At 38.7% G+C, this 22,570-nt stretch overlaps 1 protein-coding gene across 1 annotated transcript in view; it reads left to right on the forward strand.

Annotated features, from left to right (window-relative positions):
- Window positions 1–22,570, forward strand: part of LRMDA (leucine rich melanocyte differentiation associated) — a 1,350,008-nt gene that overhangs the window by 813,153 nt on the left and 514,285 nt on the right. The window contains exon 5 of the mRNA XM_069068315.1: window positions 765–882. Within this exon, the coding sequence (XP_068924416.1) occupies window positions 765–882 (118 nt within the window). The remainder of the gene's footprint in view (window positions 1–764; window positions 883–22,570) is intronic.

The raw sequence follows: 22,570 nt of genomic DNA on the forward strand, positions 1-22,570 counted from the left end.
TCTCTCTCTCTCTCTCTCTCTCTCTCTCTCTCTCAGCAACTCTGGCAATTCTCTCAGCATCCTTGTTCTTGGCAGCTTTCTCTCTCTCTGCCTCTATGATGCTATTCCCAAAAGTTCTACTGGCCTCTCTCACCTTGGGCCTCTGCCTATACACAGCACCGGCTCCTCCCAGTTCAGCCCCCTCTCATCACGTCAACAAGTCCATCCCACTGTGAGGTTCACAAGCTCTGGGTCTTAACACTTATCCTGAAAACCATGCCAATACAAGGGGATCTTTCAATTCCATTGCCATTACATGAAGCAGGTTCTTTATCAGTGTTTCATGGAAGAAGGGATTTTTTTTTTATTTTTAGTGGGGGAAGGGGGAAGTAGGGTGAGGGGCAGAAGTCTGGGCTAATTTTCCAAAATGGGCTCTAAAATAATGGAAGACAGCATGATGTTTATTCCTCCATGAGTTGCTCAACTCTGTGTGTGTGTGTGCACATGTGCACAATTGGGTTTTATAGTTGTGTGTATGTAAAATGTAGTCATCTGTATGTGAGTAAACAGAAGAGTAACATGCTTGTATGAAGGGTAGTCATTTACCCAGCATGTGGGTATTATTAGGGCTACTTTTCAAGAAAGGTTTCTCCAGCGGGTAATTGTGCATTTTGTTAACTTTTGTTTGGATGAAGGGGTGCAAAAGGAGAAGTCTGAGCCTTCTCTTGGGGAGTTGTGGGGCCTGATCTGTCCTCCCCAAGTGACCTTCCGTCCTTCCATTCTAGATGCTTTGTTCTGCACAAGCTGCCTAACCTGAAGTTTCTGGATGCAAAGAAAGTCACAAAATTGGAGCGTGAGGAGGCCCTGGTGAGAGGTGAATTCATGAAAGTAGTGAAGCCCAAGGTAAGTAGGCCCCTGCCTTCATCTGTATGAATCATTGGCCTCTGACTAGAGTGACTACTGTTTTATGCAGTACTGGCTAGCCATGTGTCCTAATCAGCTGGAAGAGAGGTACCGACATTGGGTCAAGAGGGCTACCCTCTTCTGTGATGACCTGCAAAGTGATGGGACGAAACATGGAGTGTCCTTGAAACACTCTTGGCTGTAGCATATTATTGGTTAGTGAGTTAAGTCCATATTGTATTCAGGTCTAAAAGTAATCCAGTAGACCTCATTCACCATGTGGTTGCATCTGTAAAGTTATCTAGGAACTTGTATTTCAAACACAACTTTGAGGGACTGAGTAGGATTTAATTTTTTTGTCTGGAATATGCTTTCCCTAGGAAGTAGGGCTTTTTGACTCTGGAGAGAAGATTGGGGAAAGAACCATCAGACTTCTTCTCTCTCTGGGGTGGTTAGAATTTTACTGGTGCCTTGGGAATGGGACCCTTCTGTTCCAATGCCATCAGAGGAGCCAAGAGAATGATTTTCCTCTGTCCAGAGGTTAAGGCACAGCAGCTTCACTCTGAGATAGCACTAAAAGAGAAGGCAATTTTTTCTGACAATTTGTCCCCTGGCTTGTATGTGCTACCCACATGTGGCTCTTCAGAGTATACATGGATGGCATTTATTGACCTTTTCTTTACCAGCTGACTCAGAATGAGACAGAGAAATTTAATGTGGTGTCATCATAAAGACAATACAGATGAGACAGGGGAGAGTTGGCTCTATGTCTAGAATTCAGATATTGGAAGATTTTCAAGACAGGATAGATGATGGGAATCTGACTGTGGTTTAAGATGATAAACTACAGAGTCAGGGGGATGGAGTTGATGACCCCAGGTAATATCCATTCCTGTCCTGGTGCTCTGCTGCATGAGACCATTTGCATCTAATATGTCCAAGTATGTGGAAGGGACTTTGGTTTAGAGAGCAAGCATAAATACTCAGATAATAATGCATAATGCTTAATAAATACTTGTTGATTGGCAGATACATTAGAAAGAGCACTGGCCTCATAGTCATCAGTAGTAGCTCTGATACTTAGTAGCTATGGGCTACTATCATGGGCAAACCACTTTACCTCTCTGAACCTCAGTTTCCTCATCAGGAAAATTATGAGCAATAAATATAGCAGTGACCTCACAGGTTTGCTAATCGAGGGTTCAGATGAGATAATATTTGCAGAATGCTTTACAACCCTTAAAGTGATTATATAAATGTTATCCATGATCATTTTAGGAATCCAAGTAGTCCCAGTTTGTGGTTAATTTTTTTTGTATCCCCATTGGTAATTATAATCAAGGGCAGAAAACTTTCTTCTTCAGGTTGCATTTTCTTTTCAAATCTATTAGGCTCAATTTATTTGGGGATTCTAATTTTGCCGAATAAAAACCCTAACTGTAAAGAAAATGTGCACTGCAGGGTGTGTGTGCATGTGTGTGTGTGTGTGTGTGTATGTGTGTGCTAGATCAATGCATTGTTACCTGTACAATTTTTGCATACACTGTTAATTCAGATCGAATCACTTTATAAATATGAATTTATATTCACATATATATAAATATAAAAGTGTTCACACTTGTTCTCACCATGACACAGGTTTGACATGTTGTTTACCGGTACCTTCATTTATCTCAGCTTTTATAAGTCCCACCAAATAAAATAATTTAATTCTTAGCCTTTTTTGTGAAAAGATTCTGGAGACAAGCTGACATCACAAACCTCAGCAAAGAAGTGGGTGAAATACATTGTGTTTCTGCCTTTGTAGTCATCCTGAGTTTTTTTTTTCTTTCTCTCTCTTGCCTTCACTTATACACCCTTTAAAAAAGGGTAAAAAGATCGATATTCCTCTGGCTCTGAGTTAATGCTGACATGTAAAGATCTTCATCTTGGCTGCAAACTTGAGGGGAGCCTGGGAGAGAAGGGAGCTGCTAGGATGGCAAGAACTGGGTTTTTTCTTTCTTTTTTTGTGGACAAAACAGTGTTTTTAGAAGCTCAAGGATGTCTAGTAAAACAGCTCTTCAGAGTTACCAATTAGCCTCTAATCAGTCACAGAATTAGCCTGTCTGAATGAGGAGCTCTAACATCCCCCACCAACTGCACATGGCTTGAGCTGCTCATTAATTCTTTAAAAGGTGGGGGCCGAGGGGAGGGAGGGAAGCAGAACAGCAGCTTACCAAGCTGAAGCCTTTTAACCATCGAAGCACAGACCGAAGATTAGTGTTCTGTAGATTCTCAGGACTGAGAGTGAACTTCGAGATCCTCTCATCTGACCCACCTGCTTTAACAGATGTGGCATCTGAAGTCCAGATAGGATAAGGGACTTTCCCAAGACCACACACCTAGCCAGGGTGGCGAAGCTAGCTTTTCCATCCCCACTTCGTGCTGTATTTTCCCTCAGATGCTTCCAGGATTTTGCTTAGATATTAGACCTTTTGTTCTCACTTGATCCTATATTACCTTTCTTTTGTTCTTTTAGGTGAAATGAGGTGGTATTTTAATTTGGGGCAGAAAAAGTCACCTGAAGGTCTAATGAATTAGCAAATGGCTGTTAAAAGGAGCTGTGGGGGATTGGTTTTTGCCATGTCTGCCTTGTGTACACGTGCGACTATTCCTGACTATGGGATAACACATAGAGAAATAGGCATTCATGGAGAATGTGCCACTGTACAGGGAAGCATAAATAGGGTTGGTACAGAGGATCAACCCACATACCCTGGGGCCACCCATTACTATTTGAGTTCTCCTTCCTACCAGGAGAAGGAAAGGATGGGATGAGAGGATTGCAAGGGATGGAGTTTAATCCTGTGGTTAAGTGAGTGGTAGCCTGGAGCATGGACAGAGAGCAGGCTTCCAGAGTCAGGAAGAACTGGTTTCAGATCTTTCCTTTGACACATGCTAACTGTGTAGTCATGAGCCCCAGTGCTCCAGATAACTCTAAGGCTGTACTGCAACCAGAGATGTGCATCTATAGAGGGGGCTTCCATGCTGGGAGTTCTCTACACAGGTGAAATGATGTGTATTGACCTCTTTCTTCCCAACTTCCCTCCCCTCCCTGCAAAGGCAGCTACTGCTGATGGCACAATGTATGGAGTGCTGGGCTTGGAACAGGAAGAGTTGAGTTCAAGTCCAGCCTCGGAAATTTCCTAACATTATAACCTTGCACAAGTCACTTAATATCTGTTTGCCTCAGTTTCCTCAATTGTTAAATGGGGATAGTAATAGCACCTATTCATGGGGTTGCTCTGAGGCTCAATAAGACAATAATAAAAAAAGGTAGCTATATAAATGCTTATTTGCTTTTCCTCCTCTTTGCTTCTCTTCCCCCAAAAGTGGGTGTGACAAGTAATTGTATGTTCACAGAGGTGTGTGTATTCTTGGAGTAGGTTTATAAAAAGAGAGCAATTTCCAGGGAATGTACTGAGCACTCTGGGTAAAGGCCTATTTTTCATAACAAAATCAGAATTTGCAGTTGGCTTCAGTCCCTTCTGAGGCAGGGGAGGCATGTTATGCTTATTCAGCAGAAAGTGCTGATGAATGATCAAAAAGGCTATGATTTGAGGAGCTGTTTTCATTTTATTTGTGACATAAAATATTTGGGAGAGTGGAAAATCACCTCTCCAGTCACAGCCCTCAACCTGGAAGGCATGGGTCCTGGACTGTCTGAGCATCTTTGGTCAACTCAAATACTAACCCCAGCCCCAAATCCAGGAATTGATAAACTCCCCTGGGTCATAAAGGCTTGGTTTGGTATTAATCATGTCCTCATATTCTTCCTGCTCTCCTTCTCTCTTCTCTTCTTTTGTTCTTAAGATGATGCATTTCTTACCCACTATTTTTCTCTTTTTTCAAGTGCCTGATTCTATCTGGATTTTGATTGTCCTATGGAAAGATTCATACCATTCACGACCGACCAGTAGCTAATGTGACAATTTTCCTTTCCTCTGGTGTTAGGGATAGACAGTGGAACAAAAGCCAGACACCAGCTTCTATCATTAAATTTTAAGGAAAATATTTTTCTTTGTCAAAATACTGCTCATTGTATCATGCTCAGTGTTAAAACAAGAATTGGCTGGACTGAGGACTTAGAGTCCTAGGTGGAAGGCTGCCTCTATGACCAGACTGTGACCTAAGTCTACTGGTAGAAGAAGAGATCAAAGTGGAGTGGTCATCCAGGACAGAGTGTGATGGCCCTTCATATCAGTCTGATGGCTCCAGAATATGACAGTAATTGCTTAATTATGTCCTGGCCTTGTTCATCTCTGTTCAGGCAGAGAGCACACTTGTCATTTTTTTTGGACATAACTATTTAAACTGAAAACTCTACTGGTTATGGCATGTATATGAAATTTCTCTACAAATTATTTAATCTAAAGACGTTTATAGATGGAGGAGGACATAGCAGGGAACCAGGAGGAGGCTGGGGAAGAATGACAGGACACAGGACTCATTTTACACTAGGGAAGTGTGTGTTTGCCTGCATGTGCAAACCACAGTGTATTTTCCCTTGTGTATGTGTGTTTTGCACACACAGGCAAACATGCACATGTCTCTAGCATAAAATAGGATTTGAACACAGCTCCTTTGGGACTAGATTAAAACTAGAACAAACTCCAAATTTAGGTTTCTTTCCACTCAACTACGTTCTGGTATACCCTCTTTTGTATCGCTGGATCAACCTTTCAGGTTCCCACTTAAAAATACAAGAATAGATACAAAATGCAGAACTGGCAAGATTACACAGGAGGAGGGCTCCAAGAAAGACAAAAAAGAAATGGATGGAGGCCAGAATCTTTAGACTGCTACTCTAACAACATGAAAACCAGCTGTGGTGAACTGGGAAAACAAAGGGAGAAATATAGGCTAGTACTGAAAACTGAGAGAGCAGAAGGGATAGTATAGACCAGTGTGGGGAGCCAAGATGGTTGGTAGCAACTATTAGCCCTTAGGAGGGTTCTCCAGTATTTACTGCAGTAACTGAGATATTTCTTTCTTGTTGTGTTGAAAGGAAAATGGATTAATTGGGAGTGAGATTAGTGCTTCCTAGGAGATGTGCAGAAGGATGGGTAGCAACCATTTGTAAATGGCTTCTAGGAACATTAATAATTTAATTCTATGCTGTTGCTCATTATTCTTTTTCATTAGATATCTTTGCATTGAATTTGTATTCTTCTGGTTTGGTTTTGAAAAGAAACATTGAAGGGGGCTCATGTATAGTGAGTTTAAATGATTCCCCAAGTGACAGGTACTTTAGGGTAGCTAAGAAATAGGAGAAGAGGCAGGGCCTTGGGACTACACTTATAAAATGGAAAGGAAGGTTGGTGGAAAAGCACAAAGTACCTACTGAAGAAAACTTAGTCTCTTTGTCAACTGTATGGTCTTGATCCTGACATACTTTACCTGGACATTTAACAAACTCACACTTAGCTATTTCATGTCCTTTCCTTGCTGGATCCTGTGCACAGGAGTTACACCCACTCAATAGACTGCCAAAGAAATAGATCGCTATTTCTGTTTTACTGAGTTTACTAGTTATGATAAACTAGAAAAAATTGGGAATATGGTTATAGGGAAACAAAGCTGCATTTTATAATAGATTGAATTTCATGTGGTAAGAATCATGGATCTTATCATCTTTGTGTCTCAACATTTCACATCCCTTTGCAACAGTCCTCAGCATATAGTAGGTGCTTAATAATTTTTTCAACTGCAAATAAATAAATCTTTTTTAATATCTGTTACAAAAAGTCTGTATCATTCATCCTCAGATGATTTGTACATGACTTTGAAAAATCGGGGACAAACATGTCTTGCATTAAGCCAGCCTATTATATAAAAATCTAGATTTGCAGGAGAAAAAAAAAAGATTAATTAGCAGTTGTATGGATCCCTTTGACAGTGTCTGGTGAACTCTGTGGGACCCTTCTCAGAATGTTTTTAAATGCATAAAATATTTAAGATTATGAAAGGCAAACAATTATGTTGGAATTATTCTCTAAGTATTTTCTAAAAAGTTCAGAGACCTGAGAAATGAAGCTCTCCTATAAGTCAATTATATATCCTGAATTGGCTGATTAAAGACAATCAGATGCTATCATGCTGCTCTCCCCAGTGTTGTAGGTTTTCCAAAAAGGCAGTTTAGAGTCTGACCCAAGACTCTCTCTCTTTTTTTTTTTAAAGCAATTGGGGTTAAGTAACTTGCTCAAGGTTACATGGCCAGGTGTTTCTGGGTGGGTACTAAGTGTCTGAGCCCGGATTCAATCCCAGGTTATCCTGACTCTGGGGCCAGTGCTCTTAGTCACTGTGCTACCTGGCTGCTCCCCAAGACTCTCTTGCTTCTGGCTAATAGGCATTTTTAGGGAGGAAAATTGTTAGCATATGGTCAGAAGCCCAATGTTCCCTCTTCCAGTGCTATATTGACTGGCCCTTTCTTTTTTATGGATTTCTCTTTAACATCTCTGCCTCTTTTCCACCCCAGTCATGATTTGGAGAAATAAAAAGTAACTACTTTATAGGCATTTCTAACCTTATGCACTTAAAGTGAAACTTTCCTGCCTCTGATTCATGTTAAATTTTTTTGTCTGTACCATAAAATTATCACTTTAATATTTGTCCTATTGTTCTTTATATCATGTGTAATTAATTAAGTTGATCAAGCTCTGATTTGGACTCAAGTTTTCAATTCAATTCAACCACTATTTACTATTTGCTAAAAATAAAGTCCTAAAACAGGCATGAAGGGGGAGAAACACATAAAAAAATTCACAACCCTGACCTCAAAGCACTTAGAATCTAGTAGGAAAGATAAGATACATATGCAAGTAATTGTCATATAAATACAATATTTGCAAGTGCACAAAGGAGGTAAAATAAAATATTGTGAAAATTCAGAGGAGGGAAAACTCATTACTAGCTGGGACAGCCTGGAAACATTTTAGAGTATGTGGTTCTTGAGTTTGTTGATGGTGATGATGATGATGGTGATGGTTGTGGTTGTGGTGGTAGTGATGATAATGATAATCCCTTCAAGCCAAACTCATCATCCATGTTGTGAATGGTGGTAGGAAGAGGAAGTTAATAGCAAAGGAAGTAAATGCTAGCCAGGATGATGGACTTTGGAGGCTTTATATACCCTCTGTGAGACTCTTACAGTAGCTATGAAGGCATAGCAGGAACCCTAAAACTCTGACCAATTGGGTGGTGACAATGTCACTAATTGAATTATTACAGAAGACAAAATAATGAAAATGCTCCTATAAATTTAAGAAATTCTGATGAAGGTTAAGGTGGAGTAGAGGCAAAGATATTAAAGAGATATTTATGAGTAAGGCAGAGGTTGTTAATAAAGCATGAAGAGACAAGAGAAAACATGATTAGAGGCTAGCCCTGTTGAAAACAGTATTAGGGATCAACTTGACACAGAGAACAGAAGGTCAAGTTGTACCCCTTCCTATTCTGTTAACAAAATAAAGTAAGCTACACTGGTAGAAATCAGCTCTCCATGCCCCACCTGTAAGAAGTGATTGAGTACAGAAGATACTTAAGACTAAACAAGGAAAACTGCAAGTGCACACCAAATAGGATAAAGACATTAATATGTTTATTATGAACACTTATTACAATATAACAAAACTGTAAACAAATCTCACTCATAGGCAAGGGCTTCATATTGCTCTTTGTCAACAGGATACAGCTTTAGTTCACAACAGCATTTTGCTGAGCAATGGATTGGACAATCATAAAAAAGCCTCAACCCTAATCCTAGATTAGATTAAATGCAAAATGAAATTACAGAGGCATTAATATATGAAACGTCAAAGACCCTGAAGTTGCTGACAGTCTTCACTTGATGAAAACTCCATAAATCATAACTAATAATAACACAGATGACAAAAACAGTAATGCCTCAAATGACTGTGAAAAAGAGAAAGGCATGCTTAGATTGGAATTTTTTTAAAAAGCCTTCTTTATGTTGGACAACATGAGTCAAAACTAATAGACCAGCTACATAAAAACAGAGTAATTTAGAAAAGCTGTAACCAGCATATATTTGTAACATATTCTTTCACAATATTTGAAAATCTAATAATGTTTCAGGGGCCAAATAGAACAGAGTAGATGGCAGCTATAGTCATAGTAAAAATCATAGGTGGAAATGTGGAGCTACCAAAGAATATCCCTAAGTATAAGCATCAAATACCACTGTAACAGAAGTTACTTGAGAGAGATATTGAACATCTGTAAAGTATTTTGACCACCAAGATATGGTAATAGACATTTTCTCTAGTCTTCGATACCTCTTAGCTTTCCAAAAACGCAATCACAAGGCCCTCCGTGTACAACCACTATATAATCTCAGTCAACAATCTTTTGAGAAAGAAATGTCAAAAAATGAAAGATTTTTGTGGACTTGGTAGAAACTAAGGGTTTGGGGGCTAGCAATTCAGGACAAAGTCATTACAACTGGAAATTATAGAATAATTATCCTAAAGAGCTTGGACTGAGTGATTAATATAGAATATTCAAAGATCTGTGCCAGAACTATGCAAAACATCACTGTAGGCAGAAGAAATTGAGCTTTTCTAAAATAGCAAGATGTGATCTAATTGCTGAAACTGTACCCCAAAAATTGGGTATCGTTCATAGACTGAGAAAGGACAAATCCATAACACAAGCACAGACCTCAGAGTAGTCTTAAGAATGCAACCACTGCGCTATGGTGGGTCCAGAATAATATTCTAGTACAAACTGTTGCCCAAAATCTTTTGGCTATTACATTGATTCATAAAGCAAAACTAAACAACAAATCTCCCAAAAAACTACTCAACAAGATAAACTTGAGGACAACCTTTTTTTTTTTTTCAGTATATGTTGCCATGCTAGACATTCATGATCTCCAACATACATAGAATGAAAATATCTCAAAATGTAGAGACTGAATAGGATAATTACAAACCAGGTAGGAACAGGATACGTAACCCCCTTTGTCCTGAATACTACTGTATTTAAACCAGGGAATATTTCAGTGAGCCAATGGAGCAGGAGTTGGAAAACTATAACCCATGAGTCAAATCTGGTTCACCTCTTGTTTTTTTATGACCCATGAGCTAAAAATAATCTAGTTTATGAGCCATACCGAAACAGGTGGCAAACCAGATTTGGCCTGTGGGGCCATAGTTTGCTAACCCCCTCTCTAGAGGATGAGCTTACATTCTAATATATTTATTCAACTACAAAAAGGAATTTTATTCAACTACAAATTTAACTACAAAGAATTATTTCCTCTATGTATACCAGAAATTTTTTTTACATGTTAAATACATGTGCACTTGTATATAAATAGCAGGATGGCAACTTGTCCCAGGATGATTTCAATATGAGCTTCATTAAATGATTTCATGACTATGACAAAAGAAATATAATCAGATAATACTTTATATACAATATGTAGTTGATTCTTAGGATAACCTATGAGGTAGCAGAAAACCTTCTGTTAGAAGATGGATAGGAATGTTTGTGAATCATTTTCATAATGAAATATGGAATATAAGTAATGGTGTATTTATTTTACAGATGAAAAGACTGAAAGTTTATAAAGAAATTGGCTAGATTCTCATGGCTAGTAAATGGCCTAACCTTGAACTGAGCCCAGTGTTTTTTCTATCATACCATGCCGGCTTCCATCTTTATTTTATAGCTTGTGAAATTAACAAGCAAGTTGTAAGGTTTGTGTTAAATGATATAGACCATTCAGTTCATTCACTTAGCATATCTTTAGCACCTTCTATATGAAAGGCACTGTGATGGGATTGGTCCATGTAGATACACGATGAAAAATCTTTATGAAACTAAAAATGCTAGTTAATTACCTGGATATATGACTTTGTGTAGCTAAAGGAAATTGGTATTTTCCTTCGTTTTTTCAGTTGTCATAGAGAACTTTGGAGTCAGGTAGATCTATCATGGAATGATGTGACTCATGTTCAGAACCTATTCCCCATCATTTTATAGATGATATTGAAGGGGAAAGAAGATTTAGGTTTCCTTTGACAAATAGAGATTATGGGAATGATGATAATCCAGGTGGTGAAAAATCTACATTTCTTTTACAGTCTCAATTGTGCTTTCACATTTCCTTGCACACTTACAAGGGAACATCAATTATTGGTTTTCCTTTTTTGTCCTCTCCAACTATAGCCAATAGTACATAGAATTTCATGTTTTAGGAGAAATGCAATCAAAATGTTGCTAGTTTTGCTTCCTTCTGTAGTGTGTCTATATGTCTTGAGAATAGCTCACTTGATCAAAATCAAGGATACAGTTAGGATTTTTTGGTTTTTTTGAGAGGTTGTGTTCAAGCATCTCTTGGGGTAGTAGTAGTGGGGGGTGTTTATAAATTCCCATTATTACTGTCTTTGTGGTGTGGCTGAAGAATAAGCATTACAATGCATTGAAAAAAATCATGAGTAAGAATGAGATAATGTATCTAAAGAACTTTAGTACATGTAAATGTTAGCTGAACTAACTAGACTCTGAGGTCTCTTTCAGCTCTAAAATTATGATTCTACTTGATTTAACAGGATAAATTGTTTTAATAGAGAGGCAGCATGTCATGGTGGATAGACCCTTGAACTTGGAGTTAAGAAAAACTGGGTTCAAATCCTGCCTCAGATGCTTAGTAATTGCATGACTCTGAACAAGTCACTTAAGCTCTCTGTGCCTCAGTTTTCTCTTTTGTAAAATGAAAGGGTTGGGTTTTGAGGTCCTCTAGGAGCCCTTCCAATTCTGCATTTGAGTCAATGACCCTGTATACATTAATACATAGTCTTGACTTGGTTTGGGCTTGATAAGTGTTTGTTGTTGATAATAGCAGTGATGATGATGATTGATGATGATGATGACAGTGGTCTAAGGTTACCAAGAGAAGTAGTAAAATTTCTCAATCTGCCCCTAATTCTGAATTTTTCCCCAAGATATCAAGTAAACAGAGTAGATCAGAAAATCCTCCAGGGGATACTAACTTAGGAAAATGGAGACTCCTAGTATGATAGGGGATGGGATCTAGTACTGAGGCCCCTGGTTGTCTAGGATATAATAAGTGATAATAGCTTCAAGGGAGGCATCATCATATATCATCTTATAAGGAGCCCTGTTGAACCATTGGTCTTATGATTTAAAAGATTCCCTCAATCTGTACTTATAGAACAGATCATGAAGCCCTCTGGTTTCAGTAATCTAGTTCTTGAAGAGACAAGGTTATATAGATTTAATGGTTCTTAACTAGACCATGAAAAGTTTCAAAATAGGTATTCATGTGAGAGTAATGGCTATGATGGACCCTAATGGCCTCTTCTTGTGGTAACCTTCACATTATCACCATTGGGTTTTCCTGGGTCACTGTAGCAGAGGGCTTAATGGGATTTTAATTTTTCAATTAAAAAAATCCTACATATAGGAAAGGAGATGAACATAAAATCAGTTAGCTAAGAAAATGGAAAAAGAGGAAACCAAGCTGGGGTGGTGGTGATATGTACTTGTATTAGGCAGGGATGAATTTGATTTAAAGCTTTCATTGTGGAGAAATTCAAAACTGATAGAACAACAGGATCTCACACATATGGCTTAGTCTGGCTTCTGGCCATGGAGTGAACTCACTTCCCAGCTGAGGGATCATTGATGAGTATCGAATAGCATGTAATTAAAAAATCTTTTTCAAAAATTTTCTTTCTCCATCTTGTTGGGGTTTGAGCAAGGTGATTTTGTATGAATGATGAGATGGGAAGTGTATATTGGAACTACAAAGGTATCTCCAGCTGAGCCATCCAAGAATGGAAGCCAAAAGGCAAAATTACTAACTCACATTTGAAGGGAGACTCATTGGTAGTAACTGTATCTCTACCCCTTTATCTGACCTTGTTCTATTTATTCATCCTCTGAACTGTTTAATGCTTAGCAGGGGATTTTTCAGAAGAGCAAGACCCATCTTAGAAGCAGTAGGATGGAATGAGTCGATGTTAACTGTTTAGAGAGTCATTGGGCATTTTGACCTCCTAGAAGAGAGAGAGAAGGTTCAGAATAATGGAAAGTCTGGTGAAGATGCCATTTCAATAGGTATTCACATAGATTCCACATCACTGGAGGCAAATGGTATGATTCATTGTTCTAAAGCAAAATTCTATTAAATGTTAGCACATTAGAATTATTTTGCTATTCAGAATTCCCCAGGCTAAGGGAGGCTAATGAAATGAGGAAGATATTTGTTGCTCTGACATACCTGTTTTTGTTACCCTCACCTCAAGCTGAATGCTACTCACAATATGAAGATGATTGACTTCAGGAAATAAAAAAAGAAGAAATCCAAAATTCATATTTTTTGGAAGGGCAATTGGGGTTAAGTGACTTGCCCAAGGTCACACAGCTAGTTTTTTTTTCTTTTTTCGGTGATAAGTGTCTGAGGCCAGATCCAAACCCAGGTCCTCCTGACTCCAGGGCTGGTACTCTATTGACTGTGACACCTAGCCACCCCTATTCATAATGAATTTTAATAACATAAGGAATATTTCTTTACCCTTATATGGATGGTCTCTGTTGTTCCAAGTTACCAATATATGTTTAAGTCAACTTTGTTCTTCCTAATTATGTAGCTATGTAGATCTGTATAAAGGTTGCCTGAGGTTAAAATCTTACCCAGTTTTTTTAATGAGTTTGGCCTAAATATTTGTGCTGCCACAACGTACATGTGTCTGGAGCATACATGTACCCAAGCAAAGTTGGGGAATGTTCATGATCTATTCACTGTGTCAGTAGGAGTTAACTTATAAGATTTCCTAAGAATAAAGATAGGATTGATCTCTATGTGTATATTTATTTATAGTTAAAGTTTATAGATGTGAATATATACGTACCTTGATTACATTTCTGGATGCTGAGCACATGGTAGTGTGTGGTGGTTCCCTTCATCTCAATGCCAAGAGAAACTTTACAATGTTTGTAGGAGGGTAGTACATACACACATACCTATATTGGTCTAAACATAGAATGTATCTCTAAAATGAGATCTCTTTAAAAGGAAAATACATGACTCACAACTGAAGACTGAATGTGAGTATATGTCTACAATGAAAAATATTCATTGAAACTGTGAGCTCATCAATGTGTTTCCTATCTATGGGTGCAGAATACAACCATTCATGTCTTCTCAATCTAAGACTTAAGCTTAGTCTACCATAAATCCTCTAGAATGGGCCTATTCATTAGATCAATTAATCAATCATCAAATAATTATTAAGCACTTACTGTGTTCCAGATAGTAAGCTAAGCTAGAGATACAAAGACAGTGCAGTCACTACTCTCATCGACCTTCCATTGTAGTGGGGGGTAAAACATGTACATGTATTTTTGTGCATGTATATACACATACACATGCAAAATGGATACAACCTAGTTTGGGAAGGAGAGTACACCAGCCTCTGGAGGGACCAGGAAAGTATTCGCGGAGAATACAGTAACTGGGTCAGGTTTGGGGCAGTTAGGTGGCATACTATTTAGAGGTGTGAACCTGGATCTGAGTTCAAGAGGTACCAGAGTGGAGTAAGAATAGAACAAGCATGTATTAAGTACCTAAGATGTGCCAGATACTGTGCTAAATAGTTTATAAATATTATCTCATTTGAGCCTCAAAAAAATTCTAGGATGCAGGTGCTATTTTTATCCCTATTTTAACGTAAAGGAAACTGAGCTAGGCAAAAGTTAAGTGACCTACTCAGGATCACACAACCAATACCTGAGACTGAATACCAACACTGAACCAAAGTCTTCCTATTTCTAAACTCAATGCTCTATCCACTGCTCCACCTACTTACATGGCACAATAGATAGAAGCAAATTAGAAAATATTTTAAGGCACTGTGCAAACCTTAAAGTGCTATGTAAATGCTATTATAATTATTATCATAACAAGAAATTGGAAATTCCAAGAAGCAGTGTTGAAAAGGAAGTATATTCCAAGCATGGAGACCAACCAGTACAAAGATATGTGGGTCAGTTAATAGTACAACATAGCTGGGTTTTAGAGTGCAAGAAAGGAAGGAATATGTAAGTAGGAGTAGAAATACAGGAAGGGGATACATTGTGAAAAGATTTAAATATGAAGCAGAGTCCGTTGGCCAGAAAGTGTTAATTAAACATTTACTATATGTAAGGCACTGTGCTAAGCATTCGGGATACAAAGAAAGGAGTAAAACAAAATATGGTCCCTGCTGTTAAGGCGCTCATATTCCATTAGGTCAAGAAACGTGTAAACAGCTATGTACCTCAAACGTATATGCAATGTAAATTAGAGGTAATCTTAGAGAGGAAAATACTAGCCAGGGGATGAGGGGTGGGACACTGGAAAAGGCCTCCTGCAAAATGTGGGATTCAAACTGTATGTAGGAAGCCAGGGAATCTGGGAGGCAGAGAAGAGAGGGTAGAGCATCCCAGACCTTGGAGGCAAACAATGAGTTGTTTGGATTAGGGGATGGTCAATATCACTGAATTGTAGAGTGCATGGAAAGGAGTAAAGAGTAAGGATAGTGCAAAGGTAGAAAGGGACCATATTGTGAAGGACTTTCAATGCCAAACAAAGCATTTTATATTTGATCCTGATGGTAAGAGGGAGCCATTGGGGTTTGTTGAGTAAGGGAGTTATACAATCATACTCAAGGCCTTCTAGGTATGATACTATTATATGGTAACATGTAGTCTTTCTTTCTATAATCCCTCCCTCTAGTTGAGTGGCTGGTCCACTTCCTTTTTTTGGCCATATATCATCATAATATTATATTTTTGTTCTATACTGAGTGAAGAATGCCTATTATCTAGAACACAGACTTTTAATGATTTTTTTTATTGTTCTGTGCAACCCTTTGATAGTCAATCTGACAAGGGTCCCTTCTCAGAATAATGTTTTCAAACACATAAAATAAAAGACATCGAATTACAGAGGATGCCATTATGTTGAAAAAAATGATAAAATAGATGTTTTTAAAAGTTCATGGACCCTAGATTAAGAACCCTTGTTCTAGAGTACGATGTGCTGTTTTGTGGACAGTCCAGGAGTCCAGTCCGTCAACACAGAGCTTTTACATAGATGTACACTTCAAATGGACAATCTGCTGCTCATTGAATAGAAGAAGGAGAACAGGATAAACTGAATTTGGGAAATGGTTTAGTGCTCTCAATGTCATCAAGTAATGCAAAAGCAATGCTGAAACAAAATTGTGTCATTCTTTTGCATCCATATTATTCAGGTGCTATTATATGACTGTGAATCTTTGGGACCATAACCATCAAAGAATCAAAAGTGGGGGTCACCCAGAGGGCATTAGAAAGATTGATGTTGGGTGTAACCAGGCAACAGCCTATTACCAAGGATAAATACACCGGAAAATAATGATATACATTAAAATATATTTACTGTAAAAATCATTTATGTTTCTCTCAATTAAAATTAAATTTCATTCTTGTCATCTTCCCCCTCTTTTTCTTTGTTGTTCCTGTTACCCTCTTACTGAGTTTGATTGCAGACCACATACTTATTTTGTATGTGGAGATTTTGTTGAGACCTACAGCCATGATGCTATCATAGTTCTAGGAACACTACCTATCTCCCAGAAAAAGTAGAATGAGCTCTCTGGATATAAGAATAGGAAAGGTAAGAAGAAAGAAATAGATTGAGCCAAGATGAATTAGAAAAATGCAGACAAATGACTAAAAACTACTCATTGGATTACTGAAGGTGCATTGAATCTAGAGTGCATTTAATGATGGGAATCCTTTCTGTATTAGGCAGTTACCCAGATTCCCACAGTGTTAATTCCTTCTTCAATTATCTCCCCCCTTTACTATCCATCTTCCCAGTATTATATAAGCAGAAGGAAGCTAATCCCCATGATGAGAGGTAGGCAGATTCCTAATACCCTCTTGCATCTTATTCCTTGTTGTTCTACCCAGAGCTCTCCAAAGAGGTGAAACAATTATGGTCTTCTGATTGTAGGCTAAGTCAGTGGGGTCAGGCTCTTGAGTTTTCACACCCTCCCTCCCCCCACTTTGCATGAGATGAGAAACAGTGATCAAGCATTTATTAAGCATTTGATACGTGTAAGGCATTGTGATAAGCAACAGGGTTACAAAAAACAACAATAATGTGGTCCATCTCAAAAAGCTCACTTTCATTAGACTGTGAGATTGACAACATGCTAACAATTATGCACATAGAAAGTATATATAGTACAAATGGAAGGGCATCTCAGGGGGTAGGAAAGGCTTATTTTTTTGTGCTGAGTCTTGAAACTAGAAAAGGTAGGGGGTGAAGGAGGAAAGCACTGTGGCATTCCAAACATGGTGGGAAGCCAATGAACATGAGATGAGTCTATAATGGGAAAGGAATGGGGAGAAGGGTGGCATTGCTGGATGGTAGAGTTTGTAGAGTTAGTCAGCTAGCTTTTATTAAGCCCCTACTTTGTGCCAGGGACTGGGGAAGGAAAAAAGAAGACTAGAAGAATAGGAAAGACCCAGGTTGTGAAAGGTTTTAAATGCCAAACAGGATTTTAGATTTGATCCTGGAGGAATAGGGAATCAGTGTGCCTGACATCTCCACATGTACAATCATATCTTACAGTAACATTGTTGCTGTCCCATTGACCACGCAAAGAGGTGATCAGTGAGAGTATCAAGATTTGTCAGATTTGAGTTAGCAGGCTTGCTCTGGGAACCCCAGAGAAGTGATACTACTCTTAGCTTATTTGCTTTTCCACTTCGTACAGTGGGGTGTCATACAGTAACAGACAAGGTGCCATCAGTGAGGCGAAAAGGCTCTGTAATTAGGGCTCCCTTTGATGCTAATTTAACTAAGTTCAATGCTTTTGTCACTGATCACAATTACACACAGCCTTTTTACCGAGGACATTTTAAAGACAATTTTATTTTTCATGTGCATTTTTAAATATGTCAGTAAATTTTGAGCTACATTACCTGAATTAGAATTCATCATTTCTTTTCAGCTCAGGAAACTAATGCTCTCCATCTAGAAGTCAACGCTATAGGTTTTTGTTTTTTCCTGTTAAGTAAAATTAAGCAGAGGGTTTTTCATTCCCGTATAAGTTTGCTCATCATGGCCATTTTAGCTGGAGACTGAAATTCAGAAATCAGTCCTCAATTATTATTGATAATTACCCTATAATTTTTGAGATTTAGAACCTCTTCCAGGCTTTGCTCTGTTCGTCTCCCCCAATAACACAAACAACACAAATACAAATAAAAACCCTAATGTGCCTTTTCTTTTGTTCTTTCACTAGAAATGGACAGTCTTCAGTTATTATTTTAGAAAGCTTTATAATTTAACATCTGAATTAGAGATTAGAGGTTTCTCAGTTTGCTGAGGGTCTTGGGATCATATACCTACAAAGGACTTTAGAGATCATCAAATCCATTTTACACATAAGGAAACCGAGGCCCGAGTAGGGGAAGTAGCTTCTCCAAGGTCACAGCAATAGTCAGTGGCAAACAAGGATTTAAACTCAGGTCCCTTGGCTCCAAATCCAGCACTCTTTCTATAGTTTAAAGAGGATCAATTTAACCAGTTTATGTGGTTTTTGGTATATTTGACCTTTAGTGAGCCATCTCAATTTTGCTGTCAGTTCTGGTGAGCAGAGGATAGTCTTACCATCATCTGAAGCATTGTATTCATCACAAGCGCTAGAAGAACTTTGAGGCCATGTGCACAGAGCCTTGACATATCTGCAGAAACTGTTGTGGGTCCAGTGGTCTTGATTTCAGCCTCTTTGTTTGGAATTTCTCTTTCTGCCTTCCTTGCCCAAGACCAGGAAACATCCACCATTATTATCTGCTAATTTTGGCTCCAGTGGGAGCCTGGCAAAAATAAGCATTTGTGGTGAGGGTTGAGCAATATGTCACACATACTAAGAATCAGAAAATGTCTCACTAACTTTATGGATAAAGGGGAATGGAAGAGAGTAGAACAGCAGCCGGTACGGTCAGGGGCATGAATCAGGAAATATGTCATTAACTTTACGCACGAAAAAAAAGAATGGAATAACCTCGAGCATGGTAAGAACCTAGATATTGGTGGGGAAGGCTTCAGAGCTGGGACCAATTTGGACAAAGAAAACGGGAAGTAGAAAGCTAGCCTGTGAGCTCTTTCTTTAAGCTCAAATATCTTAATCCTTCTATAATTCTCTTGGCAAACTCTACCCTCTCAACCCAGGAAATCAAACGCAGGGTCTAGTTTCCTTGATTTGACCTTAGATTGAACACGACTTGCCTTGTAGTAAGTGGGGAAAAAATGAGAATGAAGTCTGGGGTTGAGGTTCAGAACATTGCCCTAATGGAAAATTATCTCATCATCCAAAGGGACTTAGTCTAGAGAGGAAAGGTTCAAACGATTGGATTGTTTGCAAATTTAAAACTAAACAACACATGCAAAAAACATATACTGAAGGACTAAATGCTGCACTAAAGAAATAAGATTTTCTGAAAATCTGTTTTAGTTCAGCTTAATGTGAAAAAAAAAAGTCTAATTTCTACAGTCATTCTAATTCAGTCATGGGCTGCTTTAGAAAGGATCGAATTACAAATTATGTCTCTTTCTTGTGTTCAGGAAGGTCTAGCACCAACTTGCATCTTTCTAACATGCCAAAAATTCATGCATCAATCTGACCCTTGTGAAATGCATTTACTTAGGTTAAAATAAATAAGGCAGAGAAGTTTGGGATGGAAAAACAAGACATTCTCTGCTCCACTCCCCATCCTCCCCTTTCCCACCCCATTCCTTTGCACATTATATGACTAAATGTGCAACTTTGTCCACATAACTGCTACAAACAGTTCACTGTGTAGGCCAAATGCTCTCTAATGCAGTAAAATTAAGAAATAATATGCTTTGAAAGTGATTTATGAGTGTGGTTAAACTGCCAGATTTACAAAGAAATAGTTCAGATCTTGGGAAGCCTCAGGAGTCACGTCAAAAATGAATTTGACCATGATTTAAACTGCTACTTTTCTTACATGACATTTAATATGTGTACTTTGGAGGCCCATATGTCTTTAATAAAATAGCATTAAGTTTTAAATATGATATGAATGCAGCCAGTTTCTAAATTCATAACCTTTTCCACAACTCCAAAATGCTAACCAATAAGGGAGTCACACATGCAATAAAATATAAACCTTAGAAAATAGCTTTTTATTAAAATGGTTAGACATTTGGCAGCTGGGTCACAATGTAATAAATACTTTTAGCTAGCATGGGTTTATCAGTTCTTGTTTACTCTGCAAGCAACTGGGACCAGACAACTAATTATAACCTTGGCCCCAAAAGGCATCTGAGTTCCACTGTCCTCAGCCATGTCCTCATCTGGTAACCCTGCGAGGAAGGGCAGTGTAGAGAGAAAACTCCAGAGTCAGGAGACCTGAGTTCTAATCCCAGTTCTGCCAGGTAACTTGCCAGGTAAACATGTACAAGTCATTTAACATTTCCTAGGCCTCAAATTCCTTCACCGTGAAGCAAGGGAACATAGATTGACCATGACCATGCTTGGGAAACTTTTTTTTTTAATCAGGAGATCTACATGGACTTTCATGGTCCTGGTGCACGGACAGGCCATCATTTGCCTTGTTCATCTCTCTGGGCTTCTGGAAAGGAGCAAACGTGTCATAAACGATATGAAGACATATGCGGTATGTGTAGGATTTGAGTGGTATTGGTGGCCAACATCAGTTAGCATTTCCCAGATATGGGAGTGGGACATGAGAAGCTGCTTTTTTACTGCCTTCTAGGTTACCATTTTATAGCAAATGTGTGTTAGCCTTGTAAGGAGCACTGTATCACAATAAAAGGTCTTTTAGTGCCTTTTTAGAAAAAAAAAAAAAAAGGATCTCTCTGTAGAGTGTTTTTGAAATAGAGCTTACTGATCCCTCAGTTTCTCAATTCTTAGAGCCAAACTTTTTTCTTCGGGGCCACAAATAAAACCTCTGTGAACCTATGCTGTCATTTGTTATCTCCCCAGACTTACTGACTACTGGACAATCTTACAAACTGGCATAAGGAAGAAATCCTAATTTTCACTGGTATAAATAGATATTTCTACTCTAGAGTGGCCTGGCCTGGGGGGCGAGGGGAGCACATATACAAGGGAACTCAGGACCAAGAGGTGAGTTTACAAGCTACCAGGCAGTAGCAGTGGTCTCACAAAGTCAAGGGGAGATCTTGAGGAAGGGGGAGGTAGAAGAAGAATGTAATATGATGGATAGGGGCCACTTCTTGAAAGGGTTTTCTGACGCCTTATTGGTTGCCCCAGTTCTGGAAAGAAAGACTGCATCTTGCTCACCATCTTACAAAGTGTGCATTGAGCTGCTAAATTGTAGTCCTCTGGAATTATGGGTTCCCCAGAGCATCTAGAAAATTATTAACAGCATGTAATCCCGCACAGTGTGAATGCGCCTTTAGTCTGTTAGCCAAATCTTTGCATAATACCAATCATTCTACCTATAAAAGCACAAATATGTTATTGTTCTTAATCAGCAATTTAATGCAGCTATGGGGAGGAGAACAAGAGAAAAGAAGATTACAAGCTAGCTGATCGTGCTTTTATTTCTCTTAAATCTATCCACACTTCTTGGGGGTTGTACTTGTTTAAAGAATGTGCGCAACAGTGCAGTCTGTGTGATTTGGAAAGCAAATCAAACTCGATGTGGATTTTCAGTGTGTGCTGTTTTTAAAGGATTTCATGCATTTATTTTAAATATACATTTCTTCCTGAGAAGGGCCAAACCTATAATCTTTTTTCTTGTTTCATTACTTTTGGGGTGGGGGGGAGGGGGTGACTTAATTTTGGTATGGAAGGTTCACATTAACATCTGCCACCCTCTCGTGAGGTATTATTCACAGCAGAGCTATTAAGGCTAATTATTTTCTGGTTTTATCAAAGGGGAATATTTGAGCTGACAAAAAATGCATTTATTGGGAAGAAAAATGGCCTGTTTAAATAAGAAAGGGCTCATTATTGGTACTTTTTACTCCCTGTTTTTAGCCTGTGCAATGGGAGGGGTCTCATGCCCCACAGAACTCTGTAATGGAGGAGAAGTCTGCTTTGACAGAAGTGTCATGCTTATAATGTCCATCCCCATGTCCATGCACCCTTAACTGATGGGCACCTCCCCTTTTCAGCATCTCGCTGTAGGTCTCACTCATTCAGAGCTGAAAGGGATCCCAGGAGTGATCTTGTCTAATCCCCTCCTTTTACAGATGGGGAAACTCATGTTTAGAAAAATCAAATGACTAGTCTGAGTCACACAGGTCATGGGCAGTGGAACTAGAATCTGGACCCGGAAATTCTGGCTCCACACGTGGCGATCTGGCTACGTCTTAGTTTTGTTGTATCTCCACGATTTCCACCAAGTCAGATAGCCTTCCATAAGAATCCGCAGGAAAAGTAAAACAACCTAAAAATTGCAAGGGGCGCGGATAGAACACTTGGGTGGAAACCAAGACCAGACACAGGGAAATCAAGGGGGCAAGAACACTCGGTTTGTAACTGAGCCTTATTTTCCTCACCTGCAAAATAAAGGAACTGAACTAGGTTATCTCTAA

This window comes from Petaurus breviceps, unplaced genomic scaffold (genome assembly GCF_028583685.1).
Source record: "Petaurus breviceps papuanus isolate PSGF00001 unplaced genomic scaffold, PetGlider_PUasm1.0 90762, whole genome shotgun sequence".
Classification (NCBI taxonomy): Eukaryota; Metazoa; Chordata; class Mammalia; order Diprotodontia; family Petauridae; genus Petaurus; species Petaurus breviceps.